This window comes from Panthera leo, chromosome D1, assembly GCF_018350215.1.
Source record: "Panthera leo isolate Ple1 chromosome D1, P.leo_Ple1_pat1.1, whole genome shotgun sequence".
Lineage (NCBI taxonomy): Eukaryota > Metazoa > Chordata > Mammalia > Carnivora > Felidae > Panthera > Panthera leo.
This window is the reverse complement of record NC_056688.1, coordinates 22098233-22121397: the sequence shown is the minus strand read 5'-3', so window position 1 is coordinate 22121397 and position 23165 is coordinate 22098233. Positions and strand designations below refer to the sequence as shown.

General features: G+C 42.4%; 2 protein-coding genes across 17 annotated transcripts in view; one reads left to right on the top strand and one right to left on the bottom strand.

The window, feature by feature from the left end:
• PKNOX2 (PBX/knotted 1 homeobox 2) overlaps positions 1–6664 on the bottom strand; it is a 317612-nt gene extending 310948 nt beyond the window's left edge. For 6 of the 9 annotated variants that reach the window (XR_006194095.1, XM_042907049.1, XM_042907048.1 and 3 more), the window contains exon 1: positions 5124–5306. The gene's annotated coding sequence lies outside the window, so the exon portion shown is untranslated. Of the gene's footprint in view, positions 1–1561; positions 1615–1698; positions 2330–5123; positions 5307–6581 lie in introns of those variants that run through there. The other 3 variants (XM_042907051.1, XM_042907053.1, XM_042907054.1) reach the window with 3 other exon arrangements.
• Positions 5329–22368, top strand: TMEM218 (transmembrane protein 218). 8 transcript variants are annotated; one of them, XM_042907061.1, is made up of 6 exons: positions 5329–5451; positions 6080–6249; positions 7140–7244; positions 17270–17379; positions 18264–18366; positions 21633–22368. In XM_042907061.1, exons 4-6 carry the CDS (start codon positions 17270–17272, stop codon positions 21765–21767), a joined length of 348 nt encoding a protein of 115 aa, XP_042762995.1. In that variant the 5' UTR covers positions 5329–5451; positions 6080–6249; positions 7140–7244; the 3' UTR covers positions 21768–22368. The 8 variants fall into 8 exon arrangements, with proteins under 8 accessions (XP_042762995.1, XP_042762994.1, XP_042762999.1 ...); XM_042907062.1 differs by lacking the exons at positions 5329–5451; positions 6080–6249 and adding exons at positions 6315–6330; positions 6874–6958; XM_042907060.1 differs by lacking the exon at positions 5329–5451 and having other exon boundaries at positions 6076–6249.
• The last annotated feature ends 797 nt before the right edge of the window (positions 22369–23165 follow it).

The following is a 23165-nucleotide window of genomic DNA, read 5'->3' as shown; positions in this document are numbered from 1 at the left end:
AGAACAAAGGGACATTAAACTCCACCTTATCATCACCCTTGGCACTCTCCAGGAGAGGATGCCAGTTTACAAAGAACAAAGAAATCCACGCCCACGAGAGACGAGGAGAAATGGAATGAGCCTTCTCACTCCAACTCTGGGGAGGAATCACCAAAAGCTGGTTAAGGGCTTGGTATGATGGAATCAGGCCTCATTCTGAAGACAGATTGTACTGACTAGTATTTGGCATACTCCTGTTGTTGTTTTTTGGCAAGTCAGATCAAGTCGCCCCTCTGCTCAAAAATCCTCCAAATGCTTCCCATGTCACTCAGGGGAAAGCCCGGGCCCCACAAGGCCTCCTGCAGACCTCCCCCCCACCCCCCAGGGCCTTTTGTCTGCTTGGGCATTGGCTCTTCACTCTCTCACTTCCTTCAGGTCGCTGCTAAGACATCACCTCAGCAGAGAGGTCTTCCTTTACTACCCTGTGTAAAATAACACCCCTCAACCTACACACCCCTTCATTATTCTTTATTCCTGTATCCTCCTTTTCATCCTCATAGCACTTGAAACCAGCAGGTATTTTACATGTTTATTTGTTGCTTATCTGGCTTCTCCCATTAGAATGTAAGTGCCATGAGAGCAGGGACTTTTTTGTGCATTCTTTATCCCCTCAGGCTGCAACAGTGCAAGCCATCGGTAAACTCAGTCTAATTTGCAGATGAATGAACACACGAATGAATGGCCCTACCCTTAGGCATCCGTACTAATGACATATGATCACTTGCCTTGAGCCAATAGGTAGGCACTGCCCTACCAGGAAACAGAGCCTCTTGCCCTTTAGCCCAGCTACTCCCCTATTTTCCAGAACTCCAGCTTTTCAAATGATTACTAGCATAATCCGAATTCAACGGCCCCTCTGCCAACCAGCCTCTTCCTGTTCTTCAGCTTAAGAAACAGACCTTAGAACTCCTCCAGCATGAAACACCTTCCCAAGTATCAAACAAGCCAAACGGACCCCATCTTTAGGCAGCTGAATACACTAAAACATTTAATTTGGTACTTCTTTTTTTTTTTTTTTTTTAATGTTTATTTATTTTGAGAGAAAGCACAAGCAGGGGAGGAGCAGAGAGAGAGGGAGACAGAATGTGAAGCAGGCTTCAGGCTTTGAGCTGTCAGCACAGAGCCTGACACAGGGCTCGAACTCATGAAACTGCGAGATCATCACCTGAGCTAAAGTCAGACACTTAACCGACTGAGCCACCTAGGCGCCCCTAATTTGGTATTTCTTTTTTTTTTTTTTTTTAAGTATTTTATTTATTTTTCAGAGAGAGAGACAGAGTATGAGGGGCAGAGAGGGAGGAAGACACATAATCCGAGGCAGGCTCCAGGCTCCAAGCTGTCAGCACAGGGTCTGACGTAGGGCTCGAACTTGTGAACCACGAGATCATGACCTGAGACAAAGTCAGATACTTAACCGACTGAGCCACCCTGGCACTCCTAATTTGTTATTTCTTAATGTTAAAGCAGGACAACTTCTTCCTTGTATGGGCAAAGCAGTCCTTTTAGAAAGTAGACAAAATACCTGGCTCTCAGTTGCTGAGCCAACAGGTTGAATTTTCTGAGGGACATCTTGATCTGTAACAACAGACAAATAATTCAAAATCAAAAACCTGTTACTTGTCTCATCCGTTTCTGAGTCCCACCAAAGAGGGAACTCACCTTCTTCTCTAAACCAGGGGAAGCAGAGGCTTTCACAAGACACAGGGCTACAGTGATGCTGAAGGAAGCTGTCCAGGTTTGCTTTTGATCCTATTGTCTTATTCTGTCTGCTCCCTCCTCTCCCAGAATCCAGGTTTCATAATGTACAGCGGAAAGACATTTAATAAATAAAACGGCCAGATTGCAGCCGTCAGCTCTACACAATGGGGCTGTCGGCATCTTCCGCTCGGCTTCAGCACCCGCTCTCCCGGCTTGCTTCAGCTAAAACAATCCCATTTACTATTTTCATAAAATTAGTTCCTCTGCAGTTTCTATTAATCAGAACATTCTTTGGAGAGAATGATACTGGGATTTCATCACCATCTGAGTTCAATCGTTATGTGAATCTGATGAATTTTTATCACCTCTATGAGCGCCAGAGAAGGTAAAAAAAACTTGGGTGGGCTGATGTAAGTGGGCACAGAGTTTTTCCCTCGTATCAGCTGAGGTCTCACAGACATTAGAACCCAGATCAGTCTCCCCTGTCACACGTCTGAGTAGCTTTCTGCCCAAAAAATGTCTCTTTCTATAGATCTGTAATACTTCTTGGGGTCACGGGCTCTTAAAAATCTTAAGATATGGATACTCCCCCCAGGAAAGCCTACATATGCACATCCACACTAACTGTTGCCATTCCGGGGGACTGTGGACACCCCCCTTCCCTTTCCACACATGCAGTCCATCCACATACTTCAGAGTAATAACTGTGTCCTACGGCTTCTTAACCATCCTCATCTCCCTGAAGAAACTTAGACTGGGGTAGAAACTCAGCCACCTCTGAATTCCTTTGTTGAAGCAGAAAGAGATTTTTTAAAAGAGGAAAAGAGCATGGAAGTGAGAAAGTTTTTCATGATGGTAATACATCTTTTGAGAAATGAGAAAAAAATGAAAAAGAGAAGACACCATCATATTGGCAGAAATAATGAAAGCCCAAGTATCCATAAATTGATCATAGTGCACTGTATTTGTCCAGATGAGACATGAAATCAAAATTTGGAAAGATGTGATGAATTCTCCTTGCCTCCAGAGTATACAACACCTATTCCATCCTAAGAAAGATAAGCTCTACATGGGAAAAGACTCAGCATGGATGAAAGAAACCTTGGGCCAATGGAACCAGGATTCTGGTACTAGCTCTGTTCACTGACTGTATGATTTTAGGCCAAGGAATAACTTATCTCTATCAGTGTTGTTTTTGTTTTGTTTTGCTTTTTATTAACATGATTTCCAAAGTCTGTTTCAGTTCCAACATTCCATGGGACTTGATTCATTAGAGACTTCTAAGACAGTAAGGCTCAAAACATTTTCCTAAGGGCTCAGCAATAAATATTTTACGTTTACGGGACATACAGTCTCTGTATTAATTACTCAGCTCTGCTGTTGTGAAGTGAAAGCCACCATAGATACTGTGCAAACATGCCTGTGTTCCAATACAACCTTACTTATAGACACTGAGACTTGAATTTCATATCATTTTCACACCTTTCTCTTTTTTTCTCCCCCAACCATTTAAAAACATAAAATTCATTCCTAGCTTGCAGGTCTTACAAAAAATAGATGGCAGGTCAGATTGGACCCCCAGATCACAGTTTGCTGACCCCTGGTCTACAGCATCAGGTAAATATTATGAGCTGGAAAACCATGGTGATGATTCTGGATGAGCTTGAAAAGCCAGTAACTTGCGTTCAACAACAGACAATAGTACGGGGGGAAATTTTTGTTTACCCAATTGCCTAATTAGCAGGACAGAACAATAGTCGCTTTTCCGTCTCAGCTAATAACCAACAATTACTTAAGTTTTGGGTACATTTTCAGACCTACAGAAATGCTCACATAATCACACATCAGAAAATGTACATAAAAAAATTCAGGACTCTCTGGAAGAAAAAAAAATGACTATAAAATGAACCAGACAACTCTATGTCTTCTCCTGAAATCACTCCTTGCACGCCACATCCTGATGACCTCTTTTTGCTACCCTACCTCTATCAGATAGCATAACAAATGATTTTACACGTTTAAAAAAGAGGAAAATAAGACACTCGTTTTTATTGTTATTGCTCGAGCTTTTTGGTTTGTTTAGGAGGAAAGAAAATTGTAATTAAATGATAGGCATATATCACCTATGTATAAGCACAGTATTAGCAATACATACACAGCAGAGATTTGGAGCCACGTGGAGAGGCACTGTGTAACACTTGACACAGGAGACAATTTGTGAAAAGAGAAAGATTGGATAGTCAAGTAATCAATCTTCTCTAGAGTGAACTTTGATTAAGAGATGGCAAAAGATGGAGTGCTATGGTGACAGCACTTCTCCCAATATCAATGAGAGGTAGATTATCATTATTTAATCAGAAAACTCATACCTTGTCCCAGTTAGGGGTGAAATAGGGATGGGGCTTGCAGGGTAGGTCCCTTGATGGGAGAGAAAACCAAAAATGTTATATCCATTCAGGAAGATGTAAGAGCTTTGGAGGGCCTTCTCAGTCATGTCTTATTCTTAATTTATAATTAAGTCAGCCTAATCAATAGACATAGAAGAAGGTCAACTTTCCCAATCTCAAACTTTTAAACACTCTCTCTCCCAAAATACAAAGAACTGGTCCTGACCAGGTGGTCTAAACAGTGTTCTTTTGGGGGGTGGGAGGGAGGGGAAGGTGGGTGATGGGCATTGAGGAGGGCACCTGTTGGGATGAGCACTGGGTGTTGTATGGAAACCAATTTGACAATAAATTTCACATTAAGAAATAAAATAAACAGTGTTTTTTCCATTATTTGCCTCCACTCTAGCTTACACCAGTCTCCAAATTGTTCCCCAGATACTCAGTCCTCCTCATCTCCATCTCTTTGTTCAGACTATTTTCTCTCCCTGGATTCCCTTCCATCTCTGTTCCACCTTTTCTATTCCTACCCATATGCCAGGACCCAGCATTAGTTCTAACTATACCATGAAGACCCCCATTAACTCCAGCGAAAACAAATTTCCCCCAAATAATGCAAGTGAAGATGTGCTCTGAAAACTACAAAATGCTCTGCAAATATGAAGTATTATTATTATCTTGGGGAGCATTTAAGTTTAGCACGTTATATTTTCTCTAAAAGTGGTTCCTAAGTGTTTCATATGTTGGTGGTGGTAACAACACAACAGCCTGTTAAGGAAGGCAGGAATCACATGGAATTTTTTGCACCCTCAGAGTCCCTACCAGTGCCTAGCTACAATTAACACTCAATTCCAATGGAATGAATTAATTAAAACAATGGCTTTCTTCACCTCAAAGCTTCTCATTGGGCCAGTGGTGATGTTGTTAAACACGTAAGAAGTAGTTGGTTAAGACATACGACTGCAAACGAAACCTTGAAAGTAGAGTAAATTTGAGACTTACATTCAGTGGAATTCAACCATCTTCTTCCACTTTACTCATAAAGCTATGACCTGGGAGCTAAATTCCCTAAATCACAGATTCAGTGTTCCAAGAATGGTTTGCTTCACGATGTTTCAGAACTTTGTCTCAGGTCAAAGGTTCAGATACTGTAGTTCTCAAATTTGGTATTGTTTGTTTTGATTGTTGTCTGTTTTCGCTTCCTGATTCAGCAGTGGAGCATGCGTCCTCTGTCCTATTTCCTTTGGTTGGCCTGATTTATGGATGTTTTGGTCTAACAGCCATACATAGCTTTGGAGCAAAATCACGGCAAGTTTTAGTCTGCAGTCAGGTAAGTGCAGTTCCAGCTGCCTGGAGGTGTGGCTACAGATTTACTTTATGACCCCGACCTTGCTTCCTCAGTCTGCCCCGTGAGAAAAATGACCCTGGCCATAGTCTACTTCCTAGGGCTGACGGAAGAATAACCCCAAATAAAATAGGGCGAGGTAAGGACAAATGAAAACATGATGCTGTCACAACTTGTGCTTCGGCCTCTGTTCCCTTCGCGGGGTGGGGGTGGGGTTTAGGGACCCTTAATGACTGGGCCTCACCCCACCTCTCCGAGGCCTAATCTGACTTGCCCCCAGAGTCCCGAGCCCCACCCGAACCACTGTGTCGGGGACTGAGATGTCTATCAGAATCCGAAACAGACATTAACGTATAGATTGCCGTACAAATCTCCGGACTTTTCCATGAGGGGAAGAGGTCGCCTTCCTGCGCTACGCAACCTGGCTGTACAGTCTCCATGGTAACAGCGAGGCCGAGAGAAGCAGCTCTCCCTCGCCTGACAACCCGCCCCCAGGCAGGACTGACCAATGGTCCTGTGGGTTACCTAAAGGATAGTATGATTGACAACGGGATGGGACGGGGGCGGAGTCAGGACTGCCTCGACCCAATCTAACTTGAGTCTCGACCAAAAGCACCGACCAATCGGAGGGCGTAAAGAAGAGCGACGTGCCCACCCACCCCGCTCCGCGTTGCCTGGAGGCCCTGTGGACGTAAGCAAATAAGAAGGAAACTGGGCGTTGAAAGAGTGGCGCTGATTAGCGGATCTGGAATCGCCTGGATGAAAACCCACTTGTGATTCGTCGTAAGTAGATCAAAGCCCCTGTGGGCTGGAACTGGCCGGACAGTGAGGTGTGAGTAGGGGACCTGGGAGAAGGAGAGCCAGGTGAGGGGGAGGTGGGAAAAGTGGGGGCGGCTGAGAAGGGAGAATGGCGGAGGCTGGGGCTCAGGAGTATGGAAGAAAGCGTGGGTGGGTGGCTGTGCGTGGACTCTCAGAGCACCCTTACCCTTAGCGTAGATCTGGACCCAAGGCCCGGTGGCTAATAAATACTTAATTGGGAAATTAATTAGGAAAGAAGGAATGGTTTAATTTTCATGCTCCTAAGAAAGTGAAATGTCAGTGCCTGATTCCAATACCTTGTGATCGAGACCTTCATCTTTCCAGTCTGGGAGGTAGCTGGGCGTACGTTCTTCAAATGAGACGTGGGGCGAGGTTTTCCTGCGCCCGTTTGAACCAGCTACAGGGCTGGGGAGAGACGCTAGAGCCCTGGTTCCTGGGGTATTGACGCTCCAGCACTGGGGTGCTGCTGTCCGGAGAGCCCATGGTGATGCAGCTAATAGTCGCTATGGTACCTTCAAGTCCAAACACCACCCAGGAAAGGAGGTGGGAGGACGAGATCTGAATCCATCGATCCCCTTTTTCTCTCAGTGCGTTGAGATGATGTCATATGGATGGCATTTAGGTAGCTCCACGATTGATTTTTCCCAGACTTGCATTCTACTTAATTACAAAGGTGAGAGCATTATCCTAATATATTAAAATTAAAGCCGTAGTGGAATGTTTAATGTAGAAAAATAAATGATACCCGCCCCCCCGCATTATAGTTGAAGGTTTGGAAGGCTATAAAGGAAAGGGAAAAGGATTCCTCGAAGAAGGGCCATTCACCCCTGTAATCCCTGTTTTCTGCCTTCAAGGGCTTGAGCCAGTGACAGTCCAGGAATGGGTGAACTACCTATCTCCCACCACCAGCAGCACTAGGGCCAAGTTACCCTCTATGGAATCCACATTTGTATTGAACTGTAAGTCATCTTGTAATGGCCATTATTATTCTCACACATGATTGACAGCGGTGGTGAACAGTGTATTTTTAATCTATAAGGCTGTACATGCAGGGGTCAAGCACCTTAACATATGCCTCTCTGTTTTCTCTGAGAGCTGCATGAAAGGGTATGAAGAACCAATGGTAAATGAATGAGGACTGCACTCTATGTACCTCTAAAAGTTTTGGGCAATCTCTTTCCAAAGAAGGACCTCACAGCATGAGCACAGAGGGGGGAAATTGTCCTCATAACTGTTCTGCTGGTCAGCTACTAAACAGGGTGTTCAAATAGAGACATTATTTTATTCTGATTCTAGTCTACCTGCTTTAAATGCCATAGACTTAGGTAAATGAACTTTGGAAACCAGGTTGGCTAAACCATCCATTCTCCAGGTTTGAAAAAGTCCTAGACATTAATCAAAAACACCATGGTTTTAATCATTTTGCATATTTATAATACATATTTTATTACAAGCATTATTCCCACGCTGAATTTAACAATATAAAATGACTAGATGTTCACTCCTTTCCCATAACAGCACTCTATATGCTATATCCAGCCTTTCCTTTCCAAGCTTAGTGCGAAAATGTATAGATTGGTTATAAAGTGATGAACCTCCTTCTTATTTTTAAATTTTTTTTTTTAATCTTTATTTTTGAGAGAGCGAGAGAGACAGAGTGCGAGTGGGGGAAGGGCAGAGAGAGAGGGAGACACAGAATCCCAAGCAGGCTCCAGACTCCGAGCCATTAGCACAGAGCCGAAACCAGGGCTGCAACCTACGAACCCTGAGATCATGACCTGAGCCGAAGTCAGATGCTTAACCGACTGAGCCACCCAGGCACCCTGTGATGAACCTCATTCCTATAAGAACTTGGGGATATTTATCTCCTTACTTTAAAGCCATGTCCTAAATGGACCCCAATGTCTCATGAACATTTAAGCTTCCATGGGGGATTGAAGCACAATGTTTCTAATAGAACCAGCTTCGGCTACCACTTGCCTGTATTCTAGGTGTTAGAGTTGGTCCAAGTTTTATAGGTTATTTGTGCAGTATCCAAAACAGCAGCAATTAAACTTAACTAGTTACCTTGTTAGGGTAGTACAAGTCAGCTCAGTCAACCAAGCAGGAAACCTGAGTCTTCTCTAACACCTTTTCTCTCCACCCCCTTCCATTTTCACAGGTAAGGCAGGAGTCCAGACCCTCATCATCCCTTACCCAGAGAGTCCCCTATTGGTCACTAATCTCTGGTCTCTGATTTTGATTCATGTGCACTGAGCCACCAGCTACCTGGTTAAAAATTAAGAATTATCTCAAAAATTTCATAAACAGACAATCACACTGGGTAGTATAATGAATACCTATGCCCTATTAACTGGATTAACAAACATTAACATTTGGGCATCTCGGCTTCAGTTTTTTCTTTTAAATAAATAAAACATCCCAGATTTAATCCTCAGATCCCTTTTGTTCTCTTTTCTGGCCCCATTTACCTTCCTCCCTTCTTCCCTCCCAGAGGCAAACATTCTTTTGAAATTGTTGTACATCATTCATGCCTATGTATTTGTATTTCTGTGGTATATCTGTACATTATAAATGATATAAATTGCTTTTTTTAATTTTAAAAATACAAGTAGTGTCATACTGTGGGCTTCATTTTGTAATTTGCTTTTATTACTCAACATTTAAAAAGAATTTTTTTAATGCTTACTTATTTTTGAGAGAGAGAGAGGGAGAGAGATTGTGAGTGGGGAAGGGGCAGAGAGGGATACAGAGAATACCAAGCAGGCTCCGCACCATCAGCACAGAGCCCAACATGGGGCTTGAACCCACGAACCACGAGATCATGACCTGAGCCAAGATCAGTTGGACGTTCAACCAACTGAGCCACCCTGGCGCCCCTCAACATTGTTTTTGAGATACGTTCATATCAATACAGATAGCAAAGTTCATTTATTCTAAGTGTTTCTTATGAGTATAATGTTGTATCCATTCTTCTGAGTGTAACATCGTATCCATTCCCTTATTGGTGGACACCTAACGTTTTTTCAGATGTTTTGCTATTATGAAAAAAGCTGCAATAAACATCCCTGTACATGTCTCTTAATGCAAGAGTTTTTCTAGAACAGTGGTTCTCCAAGGGGATGGTACTGCCCTGTTGGTCATTTTGGAATTTGTGAGAGCATACTTGGTTATAATTGTGATTTTGGCGGCATTACTGGGGTTTACAGAGCAGGGTGGGATGCTAGATGTTCTGCAGTGAAGAACTGTCCTGCATCCTGCACAATTTTTGAGTGTCCCACAGGGTAGCCATTTACAATCTGAGCCTAGAGCCTAACTCCATTTTTCATATAAACATTTTATATATATATATATATATATATATTTTTTTTTTTTTTTTTTTTTTTTTTTTTTGGCACAGCTTGCTATAGTAAAATTTCCAGGAATGCAACTCAAATGTAAATCAAGGGGAAATTATACTTACTTGTGTTTTGGAACTTTAACAAGAGTTGTTCATCACTTGAGAAGATCGCATAACCGAAGGCAGCCCAGCTCGTGGTATTTGAGTTGCCATACAACACACCTGCATGAGCCTGCATTTGTAGCTTTTGCGTTCGTGGCGATTCTAAGTTTAGGTGCAAGCATCTGACTGCTGTACTTCATTATGTATTCTAGTGTAGTCAGCCTGAACATTTGTATATTTAAGCATATGCTGCTTTATTATGAATTACTTTCCATTTAAAATTGGCTCGTATAGGATATAAGGTAGAGGTCGAGTATTACTCTTTTCTGATTGGATAATCATTTGTCCCAACACCATCTATGAAATCCTTTACCTGCTGAAGCCAAGCCGACTCTGTCCTGTACAAAGTTCTCATAAATACACGGATCTGTTTCTGGATTCTCTATTTTATTCCGCTGATCCATGTGTCTTTATGCCATATCACACTGTTTTAATTACCTTGGTTTTATAATGTGTCTTGCGGCAGTTGGTAACAAGAAAGGCAAGTCTCCATCCTAGTTCTCAAAATTGTTTTCGCTATTCTTGGGCTTTTGCTCTTCCATATGAATTGAGGATCCGTTTTCAAGTTCCATGAGTTCCACAAAAATTTATTTTGAGATTTTGGTTAGAACTGCATTGAACTGATATTGAGATCTTTTAATATTGAACCATTCTGTCCAGGAAGGTAGGTTATTTCTCTGTTCGGGTCTGTTTTGTTACTCTCCTAGGGCCTTTAAAAATATATACCTTTTAATAAAGTTGAACAATTTTTGCTGTAAAAACCATACACACCTTTTTTTGGATTTATTCCTACTTATACACACACATATCTTTCTATTACAAAAGTTTCAAATACATTCAAAAGTATAAAAAATATTAGAGCCAACACTTGTGTACTCATGATCCAGCTTCAACAATTACCCCACGACCAGTCTTATTTCATGTTACCCTCCCCTTCCCTCCTCTCCCTGGATAATTATGAAGTTCCCAGACACAATTTTCTGTTCTCTGTGTTATGTGTATGTATGTATGTGTGTATGTGTGTGTGTGTGTATGTATATGTATATATATAAATGTGGTCACATGGCTAAAAGATGGTGATATATATCTTTTAGCCATGCGACCACAATGTCACCACAGTTTAACAAATTAATTATTCCCTAATACCATTGACTATCCAGATACTGGTCATCCCAAGTTGTGACACTTGGTTTGTTTGAATCAGCGTTCTAATTTCTCCATGTCTTTGTCAACACTTGGTGGTGTTGCCTCCTCCAGAACAAAAAGATAACAGATGATTTAATTTTGAACTGTCCTTTCTCATCCTCCACATAACTGTTGACAAATATTTTAGCGCTACCTTTTTTGTTTTTATTATTGAAGTATAATTGGCCTACAATGTTATATTAGTTTCAGGTATACAACGTATTGAATCACTGTGACTTATTTATTTCATACTGGAAGTTTGTAGCTCCCCAGCCATTCTGGTGGCTATCTAGAGGGATTGCAATTTGGTTTTCATTTGCAAGTTCCTAATGACTAATGTAATTGAGCACCTTTTCACACATTTATTGGCCGTTCATATATCCACTTTAAGTTTCTGAGAGAGAGGTACTAAAATCTCCACTAAATTTGTGGGTCTGTCCATTTATTGCAGTGATTTTGGCTTTATATATTTTGAGGCTTTGTTTGAGATTCACATTTGACCTGAGTTGTATCTATTCACTATGCTCTTTGTGAATATTGCTATTAATACCTTTCAAAGCTTTCCATTCTATTTTGCTCGATACTCGTTTCAGTAGATTTTTTTAAATTGTGGTTAAAAAACACATAAAATTTACCATCTTAACCATTTTTAAACGTTCAATTAAGTAGTCTTAAGTATATTCACGTTGTTGTGCAACAGATCTCTAGAACTTTTTCATTTTACAGAACTGAAATTCTGTATCCATTGAACAACATCACCCCATTTCCCCTGTCCCCTTGTTTTTGTTTTGTTTGTATTTGCTTTTTCAATCTGTTTATTAGCAGCCTTTGCTTTCCTTGCAAAGAGCTGGTTTAAAAAAAAAAAAAATCTAAGGGCACCTGGATGGCTCAGTTGGTTAAGCATCTGACTCTTGATTTCAACTCAGTTCATCTCATGATTTGTGGGATCTTAATTCCCTTCATCTATTTCACCCACCCTCCACCTACCTCCCCTAAGGCAACCACCAGTTTGTTCTCTGTATTTAAGAGTCTGGTTTTTTTGTTTGTTTGTTCACTTGTTTTGTTTGTTCAATTCCACATATGGTGACATTATATGTTATTTGTCTTTCTCTAGTTTATTTCACTTAGCATAATCCTCTCTAGCTTCATCCATGTTGTTGCAAATGGCAAGATTTAATTCTTTTTTATGGCTGAGTAATATTCCAGTGTGTGTGTGTGTGTGTGTGTGTGTGTGTGTGTGTGTGTCACATCTTCTTTATCCATTCATCTATTGATGGACACTTAGGTTGCTTCCATATTTTGGCTACTGTAAATAAATGCTGCAATAAACATACGGGTGCATGTATCATTTCAAATTAGTGTTTCCATTTTTTTTGGGTACATACCCAAATATTAAGTCATACGGTCTTTCTTTCTTTCTTTCTTTCTTTCTTTCTTTCTTTCTTTCTTTTTTTTTTAGAGTTTATTTATTTTGAGAGGTGAGGAAAGAGAGAGCATGAGAGCATGAGCTGGGGAGGGGGCAAACAGGGGAGAGAGAATCCTAAGTAGGCTCCACAGTGTCAGCCAGAGCCCAGGGTGGGGCTCGATCTCCTGAACCATGAGATCATGACCTGAGCTGAGATCAAGCATTGGACACTCAACCGATTGAGCCACCCAGGTGCCCCAGATCATATGATATATCTATTTTTGATTTTTTGAGGAACCTCTGTGCCATTTTCCACAGTAGTTGTACCAATTTGTTTCACCAATAGTGTATGAGGCTTCCTTTTTATCCACATCCTCACCAACACTTACTATCTCTTGTCTTTTTAATCCCAGCCATTCTGGTTAGTGTGATGTCGTATCTCATTGTGGTTTTGATTTGTATTTCCCTGATGATGAGTAATGTTGAGCATCTTCTCATGTGTCTGTTGGCCATCTGTAGGTCTTTTTTGGAAAAATGTTTCTTCATGTCCTCTCCTTTTTTTTTTTCTTTCTTAAAAATGTTTTTATTTACTTATTTTGAGAGAGAGAGAGAGAGAGAAAGAGCATGAGATGGGAAGGGCAGAGAGAGAGGGAGAGGGAGAATCTCAAGCAGGCTTGTTGTCAGTGCAGAGGCCAGTATGGGGCTCAATCTCATGAACCGTGGGACCATGACCTGAGCAGAAATCAAGAGTCAGAGGCTTAACTGACTGAGCCACCCAGGCGCCCCTACCCAGTTTTTAATTAGAGTGGGTTTTTTGGTGTTGAGTTATAGTTCTTTACATGTTTTGGGTATTAACCCCTAATAGGACATATCATTTGCAAATATCTTCTCCCATTCACTAGGTTGCCTTTTTGTTTTGTTGATAGTTTCCTTTGTTGTACGAAAGCTTTTTATTTTGTCCCAATATTTTCTTTTTGCTTTTGGTTTCCTTGCCTGAGGAGACATATCCATAAATATGTTGCTGTTGTTCTTTGTTTTTAACTCTTCAAAAAGTGTGCCCTTCTTATCGTTACAGAAATCTTTACCATCAATATTTCCCAGTATCCTTCTCACCATTACTTCTTACATCTCATGCCTTCTTTCTTGGTTCATTTTCATGCTTGCTCAGTACACCTATGACAGGTGAGCTCCATTTCAGTCTTTGTATGTCCGAAAACATCTTTACTTTATACCCAGTCTCACAGGAGCCTTGCATGCCGACTTGTGCAGCATCCCTACGGAAAGGTTTCAGTTGTCTCTGCCGGGCTCTTATGGGTTTCTCACTTTTGGACTGGTTTTATGTTGACCTTACTACTTGCGATTCCCATAGCACTTTGGTAGTATGATTTGAACCCCACACCTGCATGTGGTGTGGGATTAGGAATCAGATTCCTCTTGGGTTATTCTTTTTTCATCCATGGCCTGAGGTCCTTGGCCAACTTTCTTCCAACCTAAGTCATCAGCAGATGTTTTAGTCCCTATTTCAAAGAGAGGTGAGGCCTTTCAGGGCTTAGCTTTAAGCCTTGATCTTTTCTTATTTTTTCAAATTTTTATTTAAATTGCAGTTAGTTAATGGGGCGCCTGGGTGGCTCAGTTGGTTAAGTGTCCCACTCTTGATTTCAGCTCAGGTCATGATCTCAAGGTTCATGAGTTTGAGTCCTGCATCAGGCTCTGCACTAACAGTGTGGAGCATGCTTGGGATTCTCTGTCTTCCTCTCTCTCTGCCCCTCCCCCACTCATGTACACTGTCTCTCTCTCTCAAAATAAATAAATATTAAAAAAATAAATTCTAGTTAGTTAACATATAGTGCAATATTGGTTTCAGTAGTAGAATTCAGAGATTCATCACTTACATACAACACCCAGTGCTCATTATAAGAAGTACTCTTTTTCATACCCATCACCCATCTGCCCATCCCCCCCACCTCCCTCCATCAACACTCAGTTTGTTCTCTATCATCAAGAGTCTCTTATGATTTGTGTCTATTTCTCTTTTTTCTCCCCCCCCCATATGTTCATCTGTTTTGTTTCTTAAATTCCACATGTGAACGAAATCTTACGGTATTTGTCTTTCTCTGGCTGACTTATCATTTCACTTAGCATAATGCACTGTAGCTCCATCCATGTTGTTGCAAATGGCAAGATTTCATTCTTTTTGATGGTTGGGTAATATTCCATCACACACACACACACACACACACACACACACACACACACACATCTTCTTTATCCATTCATCAGTCAGTGGACACTTGGGCCTTTCTGTAGTTTGGCTATTATCAATAATGCTGTTGATGCCTTGTCTCATTTTCAGTTCTCTGTATCATGGGTCTAAGACTTCATCTGTCTAGGAGAGGACCACTGCAAAGGTCTGCAGCTGGTTTTGGTACCCTGTAGACCTTTGGGCTCAGCTCCTGCTTACACTCAGGCTTTGAATTACACTTTCATTTATAGCGCTTAAGGATTTTCCTTTATTGCTTCTGAGCTCCACTGTGTATTGAATTCTTTTTGCTCTATTTTATTAAGCATTTCTATGTGTTCACTGTTGTGTGAGGTACTTTCCCTGTTAGGTCTGTCCAGCATATCGACCAGAAGTTACAGTCATCTTTCTAAAGCTAAGTATGATCCTATCACCCCCTTACTTGATTTCTGTGGACTTGTTAGCACTGCTTCATTTATTCATCCAACAAATATTTCTTGCTCATAACATCAGTGGTGAGAGCTGGGGATACTGTGGTGAGCAAGAAATAATGTCTCTGCCCTCCTGGAGTTCACCATACTGGCTGGAGACACAGAAAGTCAGCCTGTAAACAATAAGTAAAAATGAGAACTACAGTTAGTGAAACGTCCCCTGAAGGAAATAAGGAGTGATGGAGAGCAGTTGTTTGGGGGTTACTTTAGCGAGAGCCGACACGTGAGACCTCTCTGAGGAAGTTACATTTAAAGCTAAAATCAGGAGGATGAGGAGAGGCCAGCAGTGCAAATACTAGAGGGCTTGTTGGGGGCCGGGGGCTAATTCCAGGTAGTGGAAACAGCAAGTACAAGGAGCCAGAGGTGGGGAACACCTGGCAGTTTAGAATTACCAAGATGAAACCATGTGCTCGAATGGGGGTGTGTGTGCCCCAGTTAGAGAGGCAAGTGGGAGCCCAGCCTCATCTGCTGCCACTCCTCTCTCTGCCCACCCCATTCCTACCCGTCATCTTGCCGCACTGATTCTTCCCCAAAGGGGTCTGTGTGAAGTCACCTCCCTGGTAAAGCCCTCCTCACTGTCTTAGTTCCCACCGTACCTTGTCTCCTATCACAATATGGTGTGGAGAGCTGTTCACATGGCGGTGTTCTCCAGGGGGCCTGCAGCTTCTGTCACAAGGTATGTCTTATTTACCCTCATGATCCCCAGACTGTGACACAATGCTTTACATGGTAGGCACATAATAGATGTTGATTGAATAAGTGTTTGTTTGGTTTTTTGACAGTTCATGCTTAGGGCTTCCTTTCTGATCTTTCCAATGTCTTTATAACAGAACTTCTCATAGATCATAATTTTTGTGGTATTTAGACCATCAGGGTAAAGAAAACCATCACCTGAGGAGGAATTTATTTGCTTAAGATTTGTCTCTGATCCAGAAGGGGAGGATCGGGGGAGGTGCTATAGAATCAGTGGAGTGGGTCCAATGGTGGCCCCTGAAAAGATTGTGCCCACCTCCTAATCCCTGGAAACTGAATGTGACTTTATGTGGAAGAAGGGTCTGCACAGACATAATTGATGATCTTGAGGATGAGATCAAACCAGATTCTTCAGGGGGACTCTAAATCCACCATAAGTGTCCTCATAAGGGACAGAAGAGGAGGAGACAGAGACACACAGGAGAAGGCCATGGGAAGACGGAAGCAGAGACTGGAGCCATGCAGCCACAAGCCAAGAAATGCCTGGACCTCCAGAAGCTATAAGAGCCAGGAAGCATTCTCCCCTAGAACCTTTGGAGAAAGCTGGGCCTGGCTGACACCTTGATTTCAGACTTCTGGCCTCCAGAACTATGAGAGAACAATGTTTTGTTGTAAGCCACTGGTTTGTAAACACATATCCCTTCACCTTATACCTCAGTTACCTCTTCTGTAACGTGTATAATAATATCTACCTCAGAAGCCTGCTTCCATGATTAAATGAAATATGTGTGTAAGGTACTTAGCAAACTGTGGATGCTCAAAATAGTGGCGGCTCCTCTCTTCTTCATCATCGCTGTCTTTAAGGACTTAGGAGTTTGCTTCCTTTTATGAATAAAAACTCAACCATAGAGTGGGACATTTCTGTCTTGTGACTGTCTGGGGAGTCAAAGCTCACACCACAGACTTGGCCTGAGGGCTTCAACTTCCACATTGGCTCCGTAGTGCTTGACTTGAGTCCTGGTGCCTTCACAGCCCTCTGTTAGCATTTTATATCAAGAGCGAGTTCAGCTTGATGCTGTGGGTTGGGGAAGCCAAACTAGAACTCACATACCAAATTTGAAATGACCCACATGGAGCAAAAAGCAACCTCTCTGTCCTCACTGAAAAGAAAGGTTTGGGGATTTTAAATTTCTAATTCCTGTTGAGGGATTGGACATTCCCAAAGACCCGTACTGATGCATCCTATCACACCAGTCATCAGAAGTTCATCATAATGAGTTTGGACTTTCTGTATTTGTATTTGTGTTTATATGTGTATTTGTATTTGTTTTTGTCTGAACACCATTATAAAAGCAGGGAGTGTGTGGAAGACTGGCAGTACCTGCACACAGAGGGCAGACACTTTATGGTGGTGGGAAGGCCCCAGGGCTGAGCTGGGGTGCAGTGCTTATGCTTCCTTTCTCCCACAGATGGCTGGCACAGTGCTCGGAGTGGGGGCTGGCGTGTTCATCTTAGCCCTGCTCTGGGTGTTAGTGCTGCTGCTGTGTGTGCTGCTGTCCAGAGCGTCCGGTGTAGCGAGGTAAGGCTTTCTCTCCAGCTGAGAGTCCAAGGTAAAAGCAATTAGAAGCGAAATCGCTGATGCTTATTAAACATTTAGAATCCAGAAGACCATTTTTGCAATTACTGGCAGTTTGAATGAATTGTATTTTAACCTGTTGTCATAAGCACTGACTGTATTATTGATGCTTTGAAGCAGAGGTGAGAGAAGGGAAGTGGTGTTTTCTAGTTTTCACGGTAGAGGAGATGGGGGGACACGAGAGATGAAAAGGAAATCTGCTTTTGCTGCCTGTGAATTTCTTGGGGTGTGTGTGTGTGTGTGTGTGTGTGTGTGTGTGTGTGTTTCTTAATTGTTCAGACTTAGGGCACATGCAAGTCCAGTCTTGAGGCTCTAACCTGGGCCTAGGGACACTTCAGGAGCACCAAGGGCTTGGGCTGGCTCTCTCTCGGGCACTGGCCTCAGAACACTGACTTTAACAACACTATAGAGCTGTGCTCTGGCCAGACAGTATCGGTATGAAGCAGCGAACTATGTGATTTACCAAAGTATTCCAGTCTGAAAACAAACTGAGAGATTGAGAAGAGGGGAGGGCTGCTTTGATTTTTCATGATTATGACATTTTTTGCAGAGGCAAAAATTAAAACTACCAATTCCAATTCTTAGGAATTGGGAATTATGGGAATAAATAGGAATGAATCCAGCTGGGGACCTGTCTAGAAAGAAGGGCTTTGGGATGAAGGAGAGACCATTTCTAAATTCGCTGGACAGTGTGGACAGCAGGTCTCTAGGCCTTGTTAATAGACTGAAACTTAGAATATTGGCTCCAAGGAAGAGCCAGTCCAGACCTCACTGATTAGAGAGGAATCTGTAAAGCGTGCTTGTGACATTCTGTCTTTTGACCCCAGGTTCTCTGTCATTTTTGTATTCCTCGGTGCTCTGATCATCACATCAGTTCTGCTGGTCTTCCCTCGAGCCAGTGAAGTCCCAGCCCCAGAGGTCGAAATGAAGGTAAAACTATTGGTTTTATTTTGCCCTCCTGAGTTATAACTCTTGCTTCTCTCAGTCTAGACCTCCATCCTGCCCTGAGGTGTTCCCCAATGTCAGGTCGGCCGACATGTGTTAGAAGTGTAAAGTTAAAACAAAGGTGGGGAAAGCCGAGAGGGAGTTTTAAATTCCCCTCTCCTTCCACCCAGACTGGGAATCTCACTCTGATTCCCACGTGCAAGACCACTGGGCAGTTATTTGCCTGATTGGAGTGCATCCCCACTGTGCATCGAGTTGAACAAGCAGTGTATCCAAAAGCCACCTGATCCTGTGGGGCTGGAGAGGAGGCCCTGAGTTAGGAACAGGAACAGGGCCTGGCCCTGAAATGAAAGCATCCTCATCCTGGTAGTCTGGGCTCAGGAAGTCGGATCCTGGCCAAAGTGTATGCAGTGCCCTCGGGGTTGCCCTCCCCGTGTTTGATTTTCTCCACTTGTGATGTGAAGAGAGTACTTTCCGTAGAGATCAGTGGGGAAAGAGAATTTCTGTGGAAAGCAGTAATTGTAGAGACAGGTGAATTCAGTACTGACAGTAGTCTGGGAGATCAGCTGGCCCTAGTTCCTGGAACACCATCCGCCAGCACCCACCTCTCTAGGGGGCTTGTTAACCTCTCTCTCATAGCCCTTCTCTGGAGACCCCACCTATTCTAGTCCATTCTGGGCTGGGGCTCTGACTTTACCCTCAGATCTTGGTAATGGCATTGACTTCCTACCTCCCATCTACCTTCTAGCAGCTCCTCCCAGCCCCCCATTTTCATTTTTAAAGTGGTAATAATAGCTGATATTGTTTAAGGGGTTACTGTGCGTGAGGTTGTTTGCTAAACACGTTGTTTGCATGATCTCACTTAAACCTTAAGACAAGCCTAAATAGTATGAAGTAGGTGCTGTTATTATCCCCATTTTATAGGTAAGGACACTGAGGCTATAAGAGGTTAAAGTAACTTGCCCAAGGTCATACATATATGGGAAGAGGCAGAGCAAGGATTCAAGCTGAGGTCTGTCTGCAAAACCTTCATTGTTGGGGACTCAACAGAATATTGGGGGCCATCCCAGAGAGTTCATGGGTGAGTATTTGACACCAGACAACAGTACACAAAATTATACAACTTCTGAACTAAAATTGGAACACATTTCTAACTCTATCTAGGACTAGTCCCGGCAAAAGGGAGGCAATTTGCACTGAAAAGTCCAAGGAACATAATACCACACAAATTTAAGGAATTGTTTCCATACACCTCAGGTGTTTATCAGCATTTGAAAACCACCCTGTCAGTGTAAGTACCACGTGTGGGAGCCAGGAATAGACTCCCACCTCCATTTCCCTGTCTGAAAGGGAGAGAGTGATGAAGGCAACTATATTTCTGGATTGCTGCAGATGTGAATATTCGAAGAAGGACACAGAGCAAACACTGTTTCGAATTTAATCCCTCTATCCTCTGTCATAGGAGTTTCAGACCCAGGAGACAAGAATGAGGTTTGAGCAAAATATGTCCTTCAGCGTGGCCAGCAGAATTGGTGTTCTCATTTTCAGGTTTTGAGAACTGGCCCCTGCAGCAGCCTGGCTCAATACTGTATCAATAATACATGACCTGGGCCTTCTGCACCCAAGGCCTGCTAATTGGCTAATTAAAAAGTGAAACGTGTCAAACGAGCAAACATGTAGCCCGCAAGAGACTTGTTCAGTACTGGAGCCAAGGTCAAAGTTATGTTAAAGCTGTTTTATCAAACTGACCTTTGTTGTAAGTTGGCTGTTGGGGTAATCTCTGGAGCGGCCCTTTTCTTCTTGGTATCTTTGGATCTCAGCAATCAGAGCAGCACTAGGACTTGACAGGTACTTTGTGTATTGCCACTGTATTAGTTTCCTATTGCTGCTGTAACAAATCAGCAACTTAGGTTTGCAACACAGATGTACTGTCTTACAGTTCTGTAAGTTAGAAGTCCAAATGCAGCCTCACTGCGCTAAAATCAAGGGGTTGGCAGGGCTGTACTCCTTCCTGGAGGTTCTGGGGAAGAATCTGTCTCTTTGCCCTTCCTAGCTTCTAGAGTCCACCCTTGGCTAGTGGCCCCCTGGCTCCATCTTTAGAACCAGCAAGGTAACATCCCACTGACTCTACTTCCATCTTGACATCTCTTTCTTTGACCTTCTCTTCCACCTCGCTCTTCCATGTTTAAGGACCCATGTGATTAGACCGGGCCCACCTGGATTGGATAACTCAGGCTAATCTCCCTATTTTAAGGTCAGCCAATCAGCAACCTTAATTCCTTTGCCATGTAATCTAACATATTCACCATTTCTGGAGATTAGGATGTAGACATTTTTGGGTCACTATCCTGTCTACCTCCATTGCCTTTCAAGTATTTGCGATTCTATTCCCTTTGGGAAGCTGTGAAATCACCCTGTCATTTGGTTCATATTCCCTCTCCATTAGATCGATAAATTCAGTTGTTTTTTCCTGTCCCAATTTAAGCACCACCATTTGGGTCTGGGGAGAGTAGAGCCCTGGCAGTGGACAGTGGACAAGTGGGCAGAGCCAACTCTGAAGTGTAGGTTTTGTCAGCAAAGACCAACAGCTTTGGGGCCTCAAGTATGACTGGTTGCCAGACAGCCAACTGTATGATTAGGGCACGTTATTTATCCTGTAAGGATTTTAGTGTCTCAGGCAAAAGGCCATTTAACCTAACCCTTGGAGTACTGGGTTATGAATGTTAGGGTTCAGGACACTTCTGATGAAAATTTTCAATAATCACCTTTCCATTTTGAAAATGAGCCCTCCTGAAACAGCAGCAGGTTGATGAGTTGGGGGCTTCGATCTTGGATACAGGGGGGTTTATTATGCTGTTATATTTTTATATATATTTAAAATTCTCCATAATAAAAAGTTAACAACAACAAAAATGAGACTTTCTAAGACCAAGGAAGCAAGCTTCTCATGAACTCCTTCAGATAACTGATTTCAGAACATAAAAGAGCTCATCTAAGGTCTTTGGAGTGTTTATGAAACCTCCTATATCGAGCCTTTTTTTTCCCCCCTGTACTTCATTAATCTTTTCTTTATCTTGTATTTCCAGCTCAGGGAGTTATTTCCCAACCATTTACAGAAGAGACTCAGATCAGGATGTTTCTGGAAGTCACAAATACAAACAGACTCTGGGCCCATTCATCAAAGATTTCAGATGAGCACAACCAGGGTGCTGAAGTGATAGTAATTTCCTTTTTGATGTTTCTTTCTGCAGATTGTGGATTCCTTTTTCATTGGCCGCTATGTCCTGCTGGCTTTTCTCACTGCTGTCTTCCTTGGAGGCCTCTTTTTGGTTCTCATTCATCATATCCTGGAGCCAATCTATGCCAAACCACTGCGGTCCTACTGAGCACTATTCAAGAAAGCCAAGACCTGTTCTGTCCTTCGCTTTTGATGTCATTAATGAGCAGAAAGGTACTGTTCAGAGCCTTGTTTTGACAGCCTTCATGCCTTAAGATCAGAGAAATATCCATTCATGACTAGGATAAATCTCTTGAATCCTGGATTCCAAAAATGGGGTTGGAAAATTGGCCCTGCAGAGGCGATTCTCACCATCTTCCGAGGGATACTGCTATCTTCTTAGCACTTGTTCCTCGGGTTTTCTGTTTTGACAGGGAAATAAAGATAGTGATGTGCTTCTGGTAGATTTTCAATCAAGACATCATTAAGTGGATTTTGGGAAAAGGAGCACTTTGGCTTCCCCTGTCCAGTAGACAGAAGAATCTCATCCTTTTGATAATACACAAGATTCTTAGTTACAAGGTTGGGATCATTTGGAAAGGAAAGGCACTCCAAGTTCGAAAGCTTATTTTAATGTGATGAGTTGGAAGACTTACCCAGATGTTGGTTGTTGACCAGTGTGCATATGGTGTCACAGAATCTATACAAGCAATGGGTGTCATTTCTCTCTGCTATAATAAAGCAATAAACAACCGAAGGACCGACTTTCACCTCAGACTCTTGGCCAAGACTTTCTCAGTCTATATTCTATATTTCAAGTTTGCTTGGGGATTAGAAGAAGGGTATGGAAATGTTGACTGTTTGTCTAGTTTCTGTGGATCTCTGGATTCTTTCAGGATTTGGTAGCCTTTGTGTGCCTTCTTTAATTACTATAAAGTCCATTTTGGATTATTATCATTTCTTTTCATCTTTGTAGCTCTTTCTGCAAAGCTGGTAAGAAATGTATGTTCCTAGGAATAGATACAACTCTATGCCTATCTGAAATCCTAGATCACCCAAGATTTGTCATTAAATGGAGGGGCTCTGGGCTGTTTCTACTTTGGAAGGCTCTCCTGACTCCCTAGAACTAAATGAAGAAGGATCTTCTGACTTAAAATTAAGAACCAGAAAACAAGTTGGAAGGAGAACTTTGAGCACGTACTTTATGCCAATATGACACTAGTTACCCTGAAACCCAATTTATTTAAATTTTAGGTTTAAAGATTATATATATAATATGTATGTTATATATGTAATTATTATAGATTATTATCTATTTTTATCATTCCGTTTTAAAGTAGAAAAAAATTAAGGCTTAAGGAGATGAACTAACTTGCCCAGGCATCATATAACATCCAGTGTGTGTGCCCAGGCGTAACAGACTCCAGGGCCTGTCTCTGGACTGAAAAGAAAACACGCTGAGCTTTGTGGGACTTTGAGAGCTTGAGGAAGTCAGGGCCACATCTCCTTCACTTTCTCTCCTGGATCCTCTTGTCAGTGTAGAGAAGATCCAATCCACCACCCCAGT

What these genes read in the sequence shown, in the direction of transcription:
- TMEM218 (XM_042907061.1), top strand. Translation starts at nt 17,270, where the DNA reads ATGGCTGGCACAGTGCTCGGAGTGGGGGCTGGCGTGTTCATCTTAGCC. An exon ending in AGAGCGTCCGGTGTAGCGAG is followed by an intron (nt 17,380 to 18,263) that starts GTAAGGCTTTCT and finishes TTTTGACCCCAG; the next exon opens with GTTCTCTGTCATTTTTGTAT. An exon ending in CCCCAGAGGTCGAAATGAAG is followed by an intron (nt 18,367 to 21,632) that starts GTAAAACTATTG and finishes TTCTTTCTGCAG; the next exon opens with ATTGTGGATTCCTTTTTCAT.